The sequence below is a fragment of the Amblyraja radiata genome, chromosome 46 (assembly GCF_010909765.2).
Source record: "Amblyraja radiata isolate CabotCenter1 chromosome 46, sAmbRad1.1.pri, whole genome shotgun sequence".
NCBI lineage: Eukaryota > Metazoa > Chordata > Chondrichthyes > Rajiformes > Rajidae > Amblyraja > Amblyraja radiata.
Window position 1 is genome coordinate 4,243,362 of NC_046001.1, and position 18,581 is coordinate 4,261,942.

At 56.1% G+C, this 18,581-nt stretch overlaps 1 protein-coding gene across 3 annotated transcripts in view; it reads right to left on the minus strand.

The window, feature by feature from the left end:
- Positions 1-800: 800 nt before the first annotated feature.
- Positions 801-18,581, minus strand: part of itga5 (integrin subunit alpha 5) — a 47,354-nt gene continuing 29,573 nt past the window's right edge. For 2 of the 3 annotated variants that reach the window (XM_033015445.1, XM_033015446.1), the window contains exons 17-29: positions 17,840-17,977; positions 16,952-17,019; positions 14,972-15,119; positions 13,777-13,857; positions 13,269-13,348; positions 12,792-12,872; positions 11,965-12,070; positions 10,619-10,780; positions 9,571-9,687; positions 4,991-5,104; positions 4,522-4,623; positions 3,718-3,840; positions 801-2,358 (exon numbers count right to left, since the gene is read on the minus strand). In XM_033015445.1, coding sequence (XP_032871336.1) covers positions 2,272-2,358; positions 3,718-3,840; positions 4,522-4,623; positions 4,991-5,104; positions 9,571-9,687; positions 10,619-10,780; positions 11,965-12,070; positions 12,792-12,872; positions 13,269-13,348; positions 13,777-13,857; positions 14,972-15,119; positions 16,952-17,019; positions 17,840-17,977 — 1,407 coding nt within the window. In that variant the 3' untranslated portion in view covers positions 801-2,271. Of the gene's footprint in view, positions 2,359-3,717; positions 3,841-4,521; positions 4,624-4,990; positions 5,105-7,433; positions 7,538-9,570; positions 9,688-10,618; positions 10,781-11,964; positions 12,071-12,791; positions 12,873-13,268; positions 13,349-13,776; positions 13,858-14,971; positions 15,120-16,951; positions 17,020-17,839; positions 17,978-18,581 lie in introns of those variants that run through there. The other variant, XM_033015447.1, reaches the window with a different exon arrangement.

Sequence of the window (18,581 nt, forward strand, 5' to 3'; positions counted from 1 at the left end):
TCCGAACTCGGAGATTGTCCGTAGCGGGTCCGCGGGAATTCGTGGATGTCTCGTAGCGGCTCGTAACACTAACGGTCGGTATAAAAAGTAACCATTTTTTTTCCATCACAAGTATTTTTTTTTACCAGTGGACATTTTTTTGCAGGGGTGAAAAAACGTCACGAGTTTACCGGATGCCGCAAGTACCTCGTACGAGCCGCTACGAGACACCCACGAACTCCCGCGGACATTCTCCCGAGTTCGGATCAGGGGAAAACTCGGGAGAACTCGTACAGTAGGACAATAGACAATAGGTGCAGGAGTAGGCCATTCGGCCCTTCCAGCCCTTTCAATGTGATCATCCCCAATGAGTACCCCGTTCCCGCCTTCTCCCCATGTCCCCTGACTCCGCTATCTTTAAGAGCCCTATCTAGCTCTCTCCTGCAAGCATCCAGAGAACCTGCCTCCACCGCCCTCTGAGGCAGAGAATTCCACAGACTCACAACTCTCTGTGAGAAAAAGTGTTTCCTCGTCTCCGTTCTAAATGGCTTACCCCTTATTCTCAAACTGTGGCCCCTGGTTCTGGACTACCCCAACATCGGGAACATGTTTCCTGCCTCTAGCGTGTCCAAGCCCTTAACAATCTTATATGTTTCAATGAGATAGCCTCTCATCCTTCTAAACTCCAGAGTGTACAAGCCCAGCCGCTCCATTCTCTCAGCATATGACAGATGCTGAGCCGACTCCGACTGTGTGGACTCTCCTTACAATGGGCGGCAGGAAGCGAGTGGAATTCAAGGCAGAGAGAAGACACAGTGGGCCGTGTTTTACAAAGGTATATTATCATTCAACTTTAATTCATTTACAACATTAGCAAAAAAAAAAAAAATCAAAGATTTTTAAAAAAGGTAAAAATCAGAGCACACGCGCGCGCGGTGAAACGCAGAGTGTGTGTGTGTGGGGCGGACATTTCTGAGGCTTTTAGTGTCTAGCAGGGAGCGAGGGGAGGGGGTCGGGGCAAGATGGCCGCTGGTGGGATGGGATTAAAGGGGAGTGCAGCTCCCTAGCTAGTGGGCGTGCTGTGTGTGCGTGTGCGTGTGTGTGTGTGTGTGTGAGTGTGTGTGGGGCCCGACCCAGTTAGAGTCCGCACCCTCTTTAACATCCCCTCAAAACTGCCTCCAGAAGTTGCTTCACTCCTCACCGAACCACCCCCGCCCCCCCCCCCCGGGTTTGCTCAAGACTACCTCCCAGCCAGGTGACCCTCCCACACTGACAACTCCCCTCTCCCAACCCCTCCCCCTCCCCCCCCCCCCCTCCAAAATTGTTCCCAGGGTTCGGGGAGTTCCGTTCAGAGATACAGCACGGAAACAGGCCCTTCGGCCCGCGGAGTCTATTCCGTCCAGCGATCACCTGTTCTCACCCATCCCACCTTCTCACCCTCTCCCTGCGCACAAGGGGGCAGTTTCAAGAAGGGCCATGTCTTTGGGGGGGGGGGGGGGGGGGAGAGCCCGGAGGAACGCAGCGGAAACGGCGCGGTCAGTCACGTGGAGAGCGCGCGGGCTCCTTCCGTCGACAGTGGGGGTTTTGATGGGGGAGCGGAGGAGGGGGAGCTGGGGAGAGGGGTTGTGTTGTGCTTGTACACGGAGATTAGCACCATGGTGTGGGATGTGGAGGCCGAGCCTTGGCCTCCTGAGCACACGAGCATCAAGAAATAAGGAGGGGGGGGGGGGGGGGGAAGAAAAACCCCCCCAGCCCAGACCCCTGCGGAGCCCCCCATCTCTGTGCCAGGGAGAGGGCAGCGGGCAAAGCTGGCACGGTGACCACCCCAGCCTCCCCCCCCAGTTGACCCTCCCCTCCAAGATTCGACCCCGACCAACGCTGGTTTCTGTAGATCACCGGAAAATATAAAATATATTGCACTCTCGTGAACAGTTTGTAAAAATCTACATCCAGACCCATCGCATCTCGATGTCGGCACAGAGGGAGCTCGAACGAACGAACGATTGGTTAAAAATATAACATTAAAATAGTCACAATCAGTGCTTCTGAATAAATTTCCTTAAATAACGTTTGTCTTGCAGAAGCCCGGCCGCTGCCCCCCCGTGCAACCCCCCCCCCCCCCCCCCCGCAGCTTCCCGACCCGCTCCGTCGCTGCACTGGAGCACGGAGGAGCCGGAGCGCCGGGCCCCCCCTCCCCCCTCCCCCCCCGGTTCTGAGATGGAGCAGTGCAGCGGGGGTGCCGGCCTGGCACCTCTACCCGCGTCTAGTGTCCCGCCAACGCCAGCCCCGGCGCTACGCCTCTGACGCGGCCTGTGGTTTCAGCTGGGCCTTCTCCATGGCCGTCCCGTACGGCAGCTTGGACCGCTTGAAGAAGTCGAGCTGTAAGACACACACACACAGACAAGCGGCGGATGAGAGGAATGAATCTCACAGACGTTTACCGGAGAGAGTCGAACAGTTGTACCCACGCCGACCAACAGGCCCAAGCATCCTACACACACACACACTAGGGACAATTATAGGCCCTGTCCCACTTTCCCGAGTTACCCACGAACTCTTCCGAGTTTTCCCCTTGATTCGAACTCGCGGAATGTCGGTAGCGAGCTCGTGGGAGTCCGTAGATGTTTGGTAGCGGCTCGTAAAGCCAGCCGTAGGAACTCGGGGCATCAGGTAAGTCGGGACGTTTTTTCAACATGTTGGAAAATGTCCCCGAGTTTAAAAAAAAGCCCCGAGTACCTACGAACGGCTATGACCGTAATTCTCCGAGTTCGAACCAAGGGGAAAAGTCGGGAGTACACCAAGCCAATTAACCTGCAAACTTGCACGTCTTTGGAGTGTGGGAGGAAACCAGAGCACCCAGAGACAACCCACAAGGTCACGGAGAGAAGGTACAAACTCCGTACAGACAGCGCCCGTAGTCAGGATGGAACCCGGGTCTCTGGCGCTGTGAGGCAGCAACTCTACCGCTGCGCCACCGTGACTGAGCAATGACTCTGGGGGCCTGAGGCCACGTGGTGTGGTGGGTGTATGGAACGAGCCGGTAGTTGAGGCAGGGACTAGAACACCTCGAGGGCGGCAGAGTTGCTGCCTCACAGCGCCAGAATCCCAGGTTCGATCCTGACCATGGGCGCTGTCTGTATGGAGTTTGTACGTTCACCCCGTGACCTGCGTGGGTTTTCTCCGGGTGCTCCGGTTTCCTCCCACACTCCAAAGACGTACAGGTTTGTAGGTTAATTGGCTTTGGTATAAATGTAAATTGTCTCTAGTGTGTGTAGGATAGTGTTAGTGTGCGGGGATCGCTGGTCGGCCTGGACTCGGTGGGCCGAAGGGCCTGTTTCCACGCTGTATCTCTAATTTAAACTAAAACTATAACTTTAAAAGATATCTGGACAAGTACATGGATAGGAAAGGTTTAGAGGAATGAATAGGAACCTGAGGGTTTTTTACACACACAGGGTGGTGGGTGTGTGGAACGAGCTGCCACAGGAGGTAGTTGAGGCTGGGATCTTATCAATGTTCAAGAAACAGTTAGACAGGTACATGGCTAGGACAGGTTTGGAGGGATATGGGCCAAACGCGGGCAGGAGGGACTAGGGTAGATGGGGCATGTTGGCCGGTGTGGGCAAGTTGGGCCGAAGGGCCTGTTTCCGCGCTGTGTCCCTCTATGAGGGATATGAGACACGTTTCCGTGCTGCGTCTCCAAACTCAAAACGCTGTGTGACGACAAACAGGACTTACTTTGTACAAGATGAAGATGAGAAGAGCAAGCAGGAGCAGGCCGATGAGCACGGCCAGGATGATGATCCAGAGAGGAGCGGCAGACGAGCTCTCCGACTTGGCCCACACCACCGAGGTCGACACCTGGCAGATGTAGACAGCACGCCGTCACGCCAAGCATCACGCCCTTGGCCCGACGTCACGCACACCACCCCCACACTACACAGATAGGACAGGTTTGGAGGGATATGGGCCAAACGTGGGTAGGTGGGACTAGTGTGGATGGGGCGTGTTGGTCGGTGTGGGCAAGTTGGGCCTGTTTCCACACTGTGTGACTATGTTAGACAATAGGTGCAGGAGTAGGCCATTCAGCCCTTCGAGCCAGCACCGCCATTCAATGTGATCATGGCTGATCATCCCCAATCAGTACCCCGTTCCTGCCTTCTCCCCCTATCCCCTATCTTTAAGAGTCCTATCTAGCTCTCTCTTGAAAGTATCCAGAGAACCGGCCTCCACCGCCCTCTGAGGCAGAGAATTCCACAGACTCACCACTCTCTGTGAGAAAAAGTGTTTCCTCGTCTACGTTCTAAATGGCCGACCCCTTATTCTTAAACTGTGTGTGTGGCCCCTGGTTCTGGTCGGTGTGGGCCTGTTTTCAGTTTTGGTCACCCTGTTATGAGAGGGATGTCGTCAAGCTGGAAAGGGTGCGGAGAGGATTTACGAGGATGTTGCCAGGACTAGAGCGTGTGAGGGAAGGTTGGGACTGGGGGGGGGGGGGGGGGGGGGGGGGGGGGGTGTGAAGGGACGGACTGGGTGGCATCTTACCTGGATGGAGCCTCTGGGATAGTCAGCGGGGAGGATGCGATATGGCATGGAATGCACCTGGAACGATGCATTACAGTGCAGCGTGTACGGACGGTTTTCCCACTGCAAGACACAACGGCAAAGCATGCGACTCAGGGTGAACTGCACCCGCGCAGGTCCCACGCACGCATGCACGGGCGCCGGAACACGCGGCAGTACGCGGGCAAGGGAACGGGCATGGACACAGGATCACACAACGGATACAGGAACACGCGCAACACGGGAACATGCGTGACAGCGGAACATGCGCAGGCATGGCAACGCGCACCATTGACGCAGGGACACGTGGCGGCACAGAAATGAACACGAGAACATGCACGCACACGGGAACGCACATAGGGCCATGCACCGACACAGGAACACACATGGCATGCAAGGTAATGGCAACATGCACAACACAGGAGCATGGGCAGGCGGGCGGGCAGGGTACCTGTAGGAAGGTGCGTGCCCACACACGAGAGCGGATCATCAGTACCACGTTGCCCGCTCGCGGCACCAGGCCCACGGTACACACCAGGTTCAGACACTCCACCTGCTGGCAGTTCTGTCGAGACAGGAAGGTGCCACATGCTGAGTCAGCCGGGGGTGGCGCCCGTTAGCGCCCAACGCGCGCGCTTGCTCGCCACAGCCGCGCCGCTTCCCGCAGGCACGGGTAGGGGTGCGGGTACACCCGGCAAATACTTACCCGCCGCGCCGCATCCAAACTGCCCGCCCCGTCTCATGCCAGCTCGTGCCTCCGCCCAGCTTGCCACCCACCCACCCCGTTTCGATTCCCATCGAGTGCCAGCTTGCGCCATCAGTGGGTGCTTGAAGCCGAATGGATGCCCGGGTACCAGTCACGTCAGTCTGTATCCTCAACAGGGTGCCCCCTGCCCTCGTTCCCCAGGGGGATGGGGAGGTGCTGGCACACACGGACCGCCCCAGGTTGCCAAAACAATTGGCACGCACCAATACGGGGCACGGGAGAGCGCGGTGTAGGGGCACGCAACCGGTTACAGCGTGGGAGGTGGGCTAGCGATGGGGGGGGGGGGGGGGGGGGCAGGGGTCTGGGACCAAACGCAAACGCAGTTGGGCCGATGTACACACTGATCTCCAGGTGGCAGAATAGAGGGTGGCACGGTGGCACAGCGCAAGAGACCCGGACCACGGCCTCTGTCTATACGGAGTTTTGCACATTCTCCCCGTGACCTGCGTGGGTTTTCTCCGGATGCTCCGGTTCCCACTCTCCTGCCCTGTATCTGGAAAACGAGCTTAAAATATAATATCACAACATTTGTAGATGATGTCCAAGCGATAAAAACAGAAGCATTGAACTTCAGAAAGACGTCAGCAACTTTGCAAAGGCACTGTGGGCTTCAAGACGTTGCGTTAGCTGGGCCAACCGCAGGCAAATGCTGTTTAATGTGTATCAATATTTAGCAGGTCGTGACGCAGACTCACTCTCTCAAAGGAGAGCCTGAAAACAGAACACAGCTGTGGGATGATGATCCAACCAGGTACCACACGGCACACGGGCTACACTGCGGCATGGTGGTGCAGCGGGTAGAGTTGCCGCCTCACGGCGCCAGAGACCCGGGTTCCATCCCGACAATGGCTGCTGTCTGTACGGAGTTTGCACGTTCTCCCCGTGACCTGCGTGGATTTTCTCCGGGAGCTCCTGTTTCCTCCCACGCTCCAAAGACGTGCAGGTTTGGAGGTGAATTGTGCTTTGGTAAACATTGTGAACAGTGTGTGCGAGTGTGATCGCTGGTCGGCGCTGACTCGGTGGGCTGAAGGGCCTGCTTCTCCAAACTGGTGAAAAACTATCAGCAGAGGTGGTGGAAGGATTGACAGTAAGACCCAGTCGTGTGCTGGAAGTCTGTAGTCTGCAAGGAATAGTGAAGGCAAGGTTCATGCCTGGCTTGCATCCAACGCAGGATTTTGAATGTGACGACGGGTCGAGGGTCTTCACTGGCGAGAGCGCTGGTGCACTCCGCGCTGGAGAAACGCACTGGAAATGCCGGGTCCTCTCCTGCCCCTTGGCCCGCTGCACTGCCAGCGCGGTCAGGGTCGGGGTTGGCAGGGGGCGGTGTTGAGCATGCCCCGGGGCGCTAGCAGCAGCAGCAGGGGGCAGGGGGCCGGCATTTACAGTACGTTTCTCCATCTCGCCACAGCTTCACCAAGACCACCATGAACCCGGCGGGCCATCAGCCTTCAAATCCCTCTCCCATTGGCTTGCTCTTGCTGCTTCGTTGCCTCCTATTGGTTGCTGTGGCTGCTTGGTTGTCTGCTATTGGTTGCTCTGGCTGCTTGGTTGTCTGCTATTGGCTGGCTTGCTTCTACTCGTAGCCTGCGATTGGTCGGGTTGCTGCTTGGTTGCCTGCTATTGGGTGAGCTTCCTGTGGTTCGCCGGCCACGATTGGCTGGCCCGCTACAGGTTTCACCGCTATTGGTCGACTCGCACAACTGGTTGGAGAGAATCGATTGGCTCGCTACTGCCTGGTCGCCTGCCATTGGTTGGCTTCCCGCTGCGGGCTGGCCATGATTGGTCGGCTGGCAGCTTATAGGCCCACGGCTATTGGTCTACTTGCGCCATTGTCCCGAGAGATGGAGAGAGCCGATTGGCTGGCTGCTGCTTGGCTGCCTGCCATTGGGTTAGCTTCCGACTGTGCGCCGGCCACGATTGGTTGGCTGCTACAGGTTTCAATGCTATTGGTTGCTGCTGCTGCTGCGTGGTTGCCTGCTATTGGTTGTTGCTGCTGCTGCTGCTGCAGCATGGTTGCCTGCTATTGGTTGCTGCTGCTGCTGCATGGTTGCCTGCTATTGGTTGCTGCTGCTGCTGCCGCTGCTAGTGCCGCTGCATTTGGTTAGTTGCTGCTTACTTGGTGCTGACTGGCCGTCCAGTCCTAGTGCCCCACTCTGCAGCCGAGAGGTCCTCATCACTGCTCCTCTCTCCTCCACCGCCACCTCCTCCTTCTCGCCCTGCAAGCTAACATTTCTGTTGAGCCAACAATGAGTACGTTTATACACAACAACAATTCCGGAGCTCTGTCCCGTCTCGGTCAAGACATCGTCGCACTTTGGTCTCCGCTTCTCTGCGGCTGCCTCGACACCAAACCTCATGGGGGGGGGGGGGAAGATAACAAAATGTGTGGGAAGGAACTGCAGACGCTGGTTTACACCGAAAATGCTGGAGTCAAACCCCTGTCCCACTGTACGAGTTCATTCCAAGAGCTCTCCAAGAGTTTCCGCTGATTCGAACTCGCACATTTACGGTAATGGCCACTCGTCGGTACTCGGGGCTCTCGTGGACATTTTTCAACATGTTGAAAAATCTTCACCAGTCTTCCCGTGCTTACCTGCCGTTAGCGAGTCTTCCCGAGTACCTGCCGTTAGCGGTACCAGCCGCGAAGAGACGTCCCCCGAGCTCCGACGTACCCGCTACGTTTATTCTCCGTGCTTACCACGAGTTTGATTTTTTTTTAAATCTCGGGAGAGCTCTTGGAATGAACTCGTACCGTGGGACAGGGCTAGAACTCAGCGGGACAGGCTTAGCTTAGTTTAGAGAAGCAGCGCGGAAACAGGCGCTTCGGCCCACCGAGTCCGCGCCGGCCAGCGATCCCTGTGCACTCACACTATCCGACACACACGAGGGAAATTTTATATTCACACCAAGCCAATGAACCTACAAACCCGTACGTCTTTTGGAGTGTGGGAGGAAACCGGAGCACCCGGAGAAAACCCACGAGGGTCACGGGGAGAACGTGCAAACTCCGTGCAGGCAGCACCCGTAGTCAGGATCGCACCCAGGTCTCTGGGGCGGTGAGGCCGCTGAGACTCAGGGGAGAGAGATAGGAACATAGGACAGTCAATGTTCATTTATGTTGCTTCTCCCCAAACCCGCAGTCTGAAGATCATGGGTGATCACTGGTCGGCACGGACCCGGTGGGCCGAAGGGCCTGTTTCCATGCTGTATCTCTAAAGTCTAAAAGGTGACAAGGGTCGGGCAGCAACTTTAGAGTCCTCTTCCTCTCCGTCTGAAGAAGAGTCTCGGCCCGAAACGTCAGCCATTCCTTCTCTCCAGAGATGCCGCCCGTCCCGCTGAGTCACTCCGGCACTGCGTGTCTATTTCCGGCCAGCGGCCATGTGCTCCCATTGGAAATATGGAAATTTTGTCGGGAAAACACGCAAGATGGTGGTTAGACTTTGGACTGCAGTGTGTGTAGGATAGTGCTGGTGTGCGGGGATCGCTGGTCGGCACGGACACGGTGGGCCGAAGGGCCTGTGCATCTGTGCTAAGAACACCTCCCTTTTCCAAACTGCTGCCTGTGTGTTACTAAGGTTTTGAACACGCTGGTGCTGAGCGCCGCTTCGCAGAGGCTGCAGCGCTCCGGGTAGAGCTGCTGCCTCACAGCGCCAGAGACCCGGGTTCAATCCTGACTACGGGTGCTGTCTGTACGGAGTTTGCACGTTCTACCCGTGACCTGCGTGTGGGTTTGCTCCGGGTGCTCCGGCTTTTGTCCACACTCAAAAGACGTGCGGGTTTGTAGGTTAATTTGCTTTGGTATAATTTGTTCCGTGTGTGTGTGTGTGTGTGTGTGTGGGTTGGTGTGTGTGTGTGTGTTGGTGTGTGTGTGTTGGTGTGTGTGTGTGTGTTGGTGTGTGTGTTGGTGTGTGTGTGTGTGTGTGTGTGGGTGTGTGTGTGTTTTTGTGTGTGGTTGTGTGTGTGTGTGGGTGTGTGTTGGTGTGTGTGGTTTTGTGTGTGTGTGTGTTTGTGTGTTTGTTTTGTGTGTGTGTGTGTGTGTATATATATGTGTGTGTGTGTGTGTGTGTGTGTGTGTGGTGCGTGTGTGTGTATATATGTGTGTGTGTGTGTGTGTGTGTGTGTGTGTGTGTGTGTGTGTGTGTGTGTGTGTGTATGTGTGAGATGGTGTCAATAGTCGGCCCAGACTCGGTGGGCCTGTTTCTGCACTGTGTCAGGGAGGTAAGGAGAGAGGATATAAAGGCAAGCTTCACCCCGCAGCCACTCACCAGGTTCTCGGGCTCCTTCAGTTCGTCCCATGCAGCATCGCGACCACTCACGGAACGCTGCAGCCTCTGCGAAGCGGCGCTCAGCACCAGCGCTGGCTCTCCCGGGGGACTGTCCAGCTGCGGAGAGACGCACGCGGGGGATCGTTAGACCGGAGGCCCAAAATTTGGGAATCTTAAACTATTAAGATTCCTGGGACTCTTTATACCCTAATGACCGAGTGAACTTGTAAACGGAAAGATTCATTCACCAGAGTCATGGCTGAAATAATTGAGCTTCGAGCCAACATACAGCTCGTCTCAGTGAGTCACAGTAGCAACATCCACTCGACACCGGCAGCTTTAAATAAACATTGATTCAGAGAAACTCTGTCCAAATAGCTCATCTGACAGCGTTAATAAACAGTGAAGGGGAACTAGCCCACACCGCGACTGAATCATCCTACCACAACCAGAGAGCTGTCCTGAACGACTATCTACCTCATCAGGGACACTCGGACTATCCTTGATCGGACTTTGCCTTGCACTAAACGTTATTCTCTTTATAGACAATAGGTGCAGGAGGAGGCCATTCGGCCCTTCGAGCCAGCACCGCCATTCATTCTGATCATGGCTGATCGTCCCCAATCAATAACCATATAATCATATAACAATTACAGCACGGAAACAGGCCATCTCGGCCCTTCTAGTCCGTGCCCAACACTTTTTTTTTTTAAACATCCGTGCCTGCCTTCTCCCCATATCCCTTGATACCACTATCCCCTAGAGCTCTGGCGGTGCTGGCTCGAAGGGCCGAATGGCCTCCTCCTGCACCTGTTTTCTATCTTTCTAAGATCCCCCAGGGCGCCCATGGCCAGCGCGTGTTCCCTCTCTAGTGCCAGCTGGGCGCGGACGTAACCCCGGGAAAGGGGGCGGACAGAGCCCTCTTCCGACTGGCGCCGTGACTCGCCGATGGCCAGCTTAGCTATGCCCAGGAGCAACCCGACCAGGACATCTTCACCCCTACCCTCTCCCCGACGCACAGGGGGTTGTCCAAGATCAGGGGCCTTACCTTGAGCTGCAGCGGGTTGAGCGGCGAGCTGGCGGAGCAGTTGAGCAGGGCCCCCGTGCTCTCGTAGCCGGTGATGTAGAGCAGGCCGTCGGCCTGCAGCGCGATGGGGCAGCTGACCTGCAGCACGCTGGAGCTGATGGAGCTGGGGCCCATGTTGGAGAGCTGCAGGGGAGGCGCAGAGTTACAACAGCAGGGGGCGTGCGCGTGTGTCCCCCCCCCCCCACCACCATCACGCTGAAGCAGACACTGGCACCCTTTCAAACATACACATAGTGGAGCCCCCCCCGCACACACTGCCAGGCGCAGACACAGAGTGAACCTCCCTTTCTATAGAAAAAAGGATAGTATCTGGCCTGGATAGAGTGGATGTGGAGAGGATGTTTCCACTCGTGGGAGAGTCTAGGACCAGAGGGCACAGCCTCAGAATTAAAGGATTCAGCATTCTTTTAGGAAGGAGATGAGGAGGAATTTCTTTAGTCAGAGGGTGGTGAATCTGTGGGATTCTTTGCCACAGACGGCTGTGGAGGCCACAAGTCAATGGATATTTTTAAAGACAGAGGTAGATAGATTCTTGATCGGTACGGGTGTCAGGGGTTACGGGGAGAAGGCAGGAGAATGGGGTTGGGAGGGAGAGATAGATCAGCCGTGATTGAATGTTGGAGTAGACTTGAAGGGCCGAATGGCCTCATTCTACTCCTGTCACTTAGGAAAGAAATCTTATGAAAAGGCATGGGTGACGCTTCAGATCGGGACTTCACCAGACTGAAGAAGGGTCCCAACCCGAAACGTCCCATCCTTTTTCTCCACAGAGGCAGCCTGACCCACCGAGTTACTCCAGCACTTTGTGCCTATCTTTGGTGTAAACCAGCATCTGCGGTTCTTTGTTTCTAAGATTGGTTGGGTTGGGTGGGGGAATACGACAGGCTTTAGGCTTTAGAGATACAGCGCGGAAACAGGCCCTTCGGCCCACCGAGTCCACGCCGACCAGCGATCCCTGCACACTTACACTATCCTACACACAATGGGGACAATTTACAATTTTATCAACGCCAATTCACCTACAAACCCGCACGTCTTTGGAGTGTGGGAGGAAACCGGAGCACCCGGAGAAAACCCACGCAGGTCATGGGAAAAACGTAGAACTCCGCACAGACAGCGCCCGTGGTCGGGATGGAACCCGGGTCTCTGACACAGGGAGGCGGCAACTCTACCCGCTGCGCCAGCGTGTGCCACCTCAGGATGACGTGGGGGATACTGGGTGGGCAATGCCCGCGACCAGGAAACGTCAGCCATTCCTTCTCTCCGGGGATGCTGCCCGCCCTGCCCAGTTACCCCAGCCCACGAACCTCAAAGACGTGCTTGACCGACGGCCCGATGTCCATTTCACTCAGCGGCTTCCGGCTGGGCTTCCAGTTTGGGATGGGGAAGAGGATCTTGTCCTGGATAGATACCCTGTCCGAGGGGAGAAACGGGAGGGGGGGGGGGGGGGGGGGGGGAGCAGTTATTACAGTCAGAGAGTCATCCAGCACGGAAACAGGCCCATCAGCCCAACTTGCCCACGCCAGCCAGCTACACTAGTCCCACCTGCCCGCGTTTGGTCCATATCCCTCCAAACCTGTCCTATCCATGTACCTGTCGAAAAGGCCTGTCCCACTTGGGCAACATTTGCACGTCACGCAGATGGCGAGCGAAGAATTTGTACATCCCAAAATCCTGGGGCGCCGTGCGCGACTGCGCATCACTGCCTATGTCACCGCGCACCATGCGCACATCACGTGCATCGTGACGCGTAAATGATGACGCGTAAATTACGTGCAAATGACGGCCAAGTGGGGGACAGGCCCTTTAGTGTCTTCAATGTTGTTCTAGTCCCAGCCTCAACTAACTCCTCTGTCAGCTCGTTCCACACACCCACCACACTCTGTGTAGGGAAAAGGTTGCTCCCCCAGGTTCCTATTAAATCTCCCCCCCCCCCCCTTAAACTTATGTCCCCTGGTCATAGAGGGGAAGGCTGGCCGAGGAGCGGCCCCCTGTGGCCTGGAGCCGGGGGGAACGCACGTACGCTCACCCCCTCAAACTCCAACACCCCACCCTCGAACCTCCAACCTCCAACCCCCCCCCCCATCCCGTCCAAGTTCCAGGCCGGTCGTGGCGAGAGTGGGCCTACGCTTACCCGCGAATGCTGACGTGCGCCTTGACCTCCATGTTCAGCTTGTAGTGGACAACTTCGCTCCTCGAGTTGTTCAGGTTCTTGCTGTGTGCGGGAGGGGAGGGGGGGGGGGGGGGGGGGGGGCACACACACAAAATACAGCCGTCAGCGAAGGGTGGCCTCAGCTCGCGCCGCCCTGAACCCCCTCCCCCTTCCCCCCCCCCCCCCCACCGTGCAGCGGACAGTCCCGACGTGCCGCGGGACGCTGATCAACCCCGGCCGCGCAAGGGCGTAGGGTCGCCAACTGTCCCGTATTAGCCGGGACATCCCGTGTATTTTGGGCTAAATTGGTTTGGCCCCCGTACGGGACCGCCCTTGTCCCGTATTGGACGGCTGCCACTCGGGTCAAGGGGACTGTCGGGTCGGAGCGCCGCGTCCGGCAACGCCGCCATCTTTTCCTCTCACCCGCTGACCACGTTCCCAGGACAGCAACGTACGTACCTGCGTATCTGTAGCTCAAACTCAATGAACTTCTTGTCATCGCGCAGTTGGTGGGCCGTGAACCGGAGGCCGCCGGATAGCTGTGGGGGAGGGGGGGAGCGAGAGAGAGGGGTGCACGTTAGACTGGAACACCCCCTCTTCCCCCCCCTGCCCCCCCCTTTCAGGTAACCACCCACGGAGAGAGCATGGTAAGGTCGTGCCCAGAAGATGCCAATGCCAGCTGACTGCCCGAGTAGCAGACGTGCACAGAACTGCCGAGACCAATGCCCCTTTATCCCCCCCCCCCTCCACGACCATGACCATGAACCTGGCCAAGACTCCTCTTCCCCCCTTTGGTCATTCCCGCTTGCCCCTGATCCCGAGCCCTGGAATCTGGCACCATTGGTCCGACCCCGTGTAGACACCCTTCACCCCGCCCCCCTCCTTCCCCGCCAGCATCGCAGCGCAGACAACAGATGCAGGCGTCCTGCCCACCGCTCCTTTGCCCAACCCCTGCCCCGCAACTTACGTTGGTGCCCGGCTTCATGGGGTTGCCCAGGATGCAGACCACGGTTTGGTTGTCACAGGTACAGCTCAGCATTGCCAGGCCCTGCAATCAGATAGGATGGGGGGGGGGGCAAGGTGAGACGGTGCCAGGGCCTCTCGTGGTGCATTGGCTCAATAGACAATATGTGCAGGAGTAGGCCATTCGGCCCTTCGAGCCAGCACCGCCATTCAATGTGATCATCCCCAATCAGTACCCCGTCCCTGCCTTCTCCCCATATCCCCTGACTCCGCTATCTTTAAGAGCCCTATCTAGCTCTCTCTTGAAAGCATCCAGAGAACCGGCCTCCACCGCCCTTTGAGGCAGAGAATTCCACAGACTCACCACTCTGTGATAAAAAGTGTTTCCTCGTCTCTGTTCGAAGGGCCGAACGGCCTACTCCTGCACCTATTGTCTATTGTCTAACACAAGATAAATGGAATAATGCCTGGTGCAAGATAAAGTCCAATTAAAGATAGTCCGAGGGTCTCCAATGAGGTGGATGGGAGGTCAGGACTGCTCTCTAGTTGGTGGTAGGGTGGTTCAGTTGCCTGATAACAGCCAGGAAGAAACTGTCCCTGAATCTGGAGGTGTGCGTTCGTTTTCACACTTCTGTTCCTGTCAAGCCCCATTAAGGATAGAACGAGGGTCTCCCAATGGGGCGGACAGTGTTTCTGCACTTACAATAGACAATAGAAAGAACCTGCCTCCACCGCCCTCCGAGGCAGAGAATTCCACAGACTCACCACTCCCTGTGAGGAAAAAGTGTCTCCTTGTCTCCGTTCCAAATGGCTTACTCCTTATTCTTTAACTGTGTGTGGCCCCTGGTTCTGGACTCCCCCAACATCAGGAACATGTTTCCTGCCTCTAGTGTGTCCAAGCCCTTAACAATCTTATATGTTTCAATGAGATACCCTCTCATTCTTCTAAACTCCAGAGTGTACAAGCCCAGCTGCTCCATTCTCTCAGCATGTGACAGTCCCGCCATCCCGGGAATTAACCTTGTAAACCTACGCTGCACTCCCTCAATAGCAAGAATGTCCTTCCTCAAATTAGGGGACCAAAACTGCACACAATACTCCAGGTGTGGTCTCACCAGGGCCCTGTACAACTGCAGAAGGACCTCTTTGCTCCTATACTCGACTCCACTTGGTATAACTGGATCCCATCGGATAGTTACCTCATCCCGTACGATCCCGCTGAAGTGGGCTTCCGGGGGCAGGAAGACGTACAGCTCTGCCTCGTACGCCCCGCCCTCGCCCAGGTTCCTCGCCTCGAAGTTCAGCGCCAGGGGATTCTCGTCGCCCAGGTACACCGTGTTGCGATCCCTGCAAGGAGTTTGACGTTAGTGTCGTGACTGCCGGTGCACTGTCTGCGCGGAGCCCGCACGTTCTCCCCGTGACCGCGTGGGGTTTTCTCCGGGCGCTCCGGTTTCCTCCCACGCTCCAAAAAGACTTTACAGCGGCTTTGCACGCGAATCGGCTATTGTAAATTCTCACTGGTGTGTGGGGTGGGACTAGTGGACAGGGTAGACAAAAGTGCTGGAGAAACTCAGCGGGTGCAGCAGCATCTATGGAGCGAAGGAAATAGGCAACGTTTCGTCCCGAAACCCTTCTACAGACGTTTTCGGGCCGAAACCGTGAAGGAAATAGGCAACGTTTCGGGCCGAAACCCGGAAGGGTTTCGTCCCGAAACGTTGCCTATTTCCTTCGCTCCATAGATGCTGCCGCACCCGCTGAGTTTCTCCAGCACTTTTGTCTACCTTCGATTTTCCAGCATCTGCAGCTCCTCCTTAAACACTAATGTCCAGAACAAGGGGTCACAGTTTAAGGATAAGGGGGAAATCATTTAGGACCGAGATGAGGAAAACATTTTTCACACAGAGAGTGGTGAATCTGTGGAATTCTCTGCCACAGAAGGTAGTTGAGGCCACAGTTCATTAGCTATATTTAAGAGGGAGTTAGATGTGGCCCTTGTGGCTAAAGGGATCAGGGGGTATGGAGAGAAGGCAGGTACAGGATACTGAGTTGGATGACCAGCCATGATCATATTGAAGTGCAGGCTCGAAGGGCCGAATGGCCTCTACTCCTGCACCTGTTTTCTATGTTTCTATGTACAGGTGTTGGTTGGCGCTGACTCAGTGGGCTTGAGAAGCAGAATTAGGCCATTCGGCCCCATCAAGTCTACCCCGCCATTCAATCATGGCTGATCTATCTCTCCCTCTCAACCCCATTCTCCTGCCTTCTCCCCGTAACCCCTGACACCCGCACTAATCGGGAATCGAGGAATAGATCAGGTGGACAATAGATCAGTCTCTTGCCCAGAGTAGGTGAATCGAGGAATTCAGGTGAAGGGGAAAAGATTTAAATAAGAATCTGAGGGGTAACTTTTTTCCACACGGAGGGTGGTGGGTGTATGGAACGAGCTGCCGGAGGAGGTAGTTGAGGCTGGGACTATCCCATCGTTTAAGAGACAGTTAGACAGGTACATGGATAGGACAGGTCTGGAGGGATATGGGCCAAGCGCAGGCAGGTGGGACTAGTGTAGGATGGGGCGTGTTGGTGGGTGTGGGCAAGATGGGCCGAGGGGCCTGTATCCAGGCTGTAAGATTCCATGAGTCCACAGACCCTGTCCCACTTGAGCGACCGAATTGGCACGTTTAGAAGAGGTTGAAAAAATGTCATGTTGAAGACCTCCTTCAACTATGTTGAAGACCTCCTTTCACCTCCTTCGACGATGTTGAAAACAAGCTTCGACTAGCTACGACTAACTTCGGGAAAATTGGACACCGAATAGTGGAGAGTGAAGACGACCTCCCTCCGACTATGATGAAGACTATCTACGACTACCCTCCATTACCTACGACTAACATGACAACCTACTACGACTAAACCTACGAGTAAAAAAAAGTATCGATTTTTTTCAATGGCGACCTTTTTTCACACGCGGGCATTTTTTAACAAGTTGAAATAAACGCCGCGACCTAGCTGAGGCCTCGAGTACGCGGAGACCACTCTCGAGCATGAAGGAGTGTTGCGAAGACCTCCTACGACCTCATGCTGCGAGTACGAGTCGTGGGGAAACACGCCAGTACTCACGGATAAGGTCGGCGCAGTAGGACAGGCCCTTAAAAGTGTTCCCCCTGCGCAAGATGGCTTACCCGTGAACTGTGAGGTGTAGGTCTGGGACACAGATGTTGTCATCTCCACAGTCGAGCTGGATCTGGGCCTGATATAAATCCACAAAACAGAAATCATTCGACACAACAGGCTGGAGTAGTTGAGTTTAGATTACTGTCACGTGTACCGAGGTACAGTGAAAAGCTTTTGTTGCGTGCTAACCAGTCAGTGGAAAGACAATACATGATTACAATCGAGCCGTCCACAGTGTACAGATACAGGATAAAGGAATAACGTTTAGTGCAAGGTCAAGTCTGATCAAAGATAGTCCAAGGGTCACCAATGAGGTAGATAGTAGTTCAGGACTGCTCTCTGGTTGTGGTAGGATGGTTCAGTTGCCTGATAACAGCTGGGAAGAAACTGTCCCTAAATCTGGAGGTGTGCATTTGTTTTCACACTTCTGTACCTCATGGGAGAGGGGAGAAGAGGGAGTGGCCGGGGTGAGACTGGTCCATGATGATGCTGCTGGCCTTGCCGAGGCAGCGTGAGGTGTAGACGGAGTTAATGGAAGGGAGGTTGGTTTGTGTGACGGGCTGCAATTGGCTGCAATTTCTTGCGGTCTTGGGTGGAGCTGTTCCCAAACCGTGCCGTGATGCATCCCGATAAAATGCTGTCTACGGCGCATCTGTAGAAGTTGGGGAGAGTCGTTGGGGACATGCCGAACATCTTAAGCTTTCTAAGTGGAGGTATTGGTGGTCAGGCAGCATCTGTGGAGAACATGGATAGGTGACGTTTCACAGAGTGCTGGAGTAACTCAGCGGGTCAGGCAGCATCTGTGGAGAACATGGATAGGTGACGTTTCACAGAGTGCTGGAGTAACTCAGCGGGTCAGGCAACATACAGGCAGACAGACAGGATATGGGACGCACCTTCTGCACCAGGTAGTCGCTGGTGGAGTAGCTGAGCATGGGCTGCAGGCCGTGGTCGTCACTGGGGCTGCCGGGGTCCAAGCTGAAGTTCAACGCAATGTGGATCAGCGACAGTTTGTCACGAAACTTCTGCTCCTCCTGCAGGGGGGCGCACAAGGCGGAGGTTTTTAAAATCGGCGGGATTCCATACCGCAACCGCCGGCCGGTGGCCGCCGCTGCTGCGCTGGCGGAGAGGGGGAGCTGCCCCCCCCACACCCCGTGGCGAGGGTTGCGCCGTCGTGGTGGAGGTGGAGGGGGGGCCGGCCACCGGCGAGGGGACGGTCGAGTCTGGACAAGCGGGACCCGGCCCTGCGGCCAAAGCAGCCACCGCAAACCGTGGCACGGCGGGCGGAGTTTACCACCGAGAACGAGGGACATGGACACGGACCCCCCAGAGTGAGGGACGGACACGGACACAGACCACCGAGGACAAGGACAGATCCGTCAGCCGCTGAGAACGAGGACCCAGCTGCCACATGAGGAGGGGGGGGGGGGGGGGGGAGCTCGGAGACCCCAAGACCAGCGAGTCGAGGAGGAGGGGGCCGCTGGCGGTGGCGACGGACGTAAGGAGAGGGGCTCGGTAGTACAGGGTCCAGCACCTTCAAGGTGGGCTGCAGGAGGTGCCCATCGGCAGAGGAGAGGGTCACTGGGTCGGGGTTACATGGTCCCAGGGGGCTCTCCACCACGTCCACATCTGGACTGC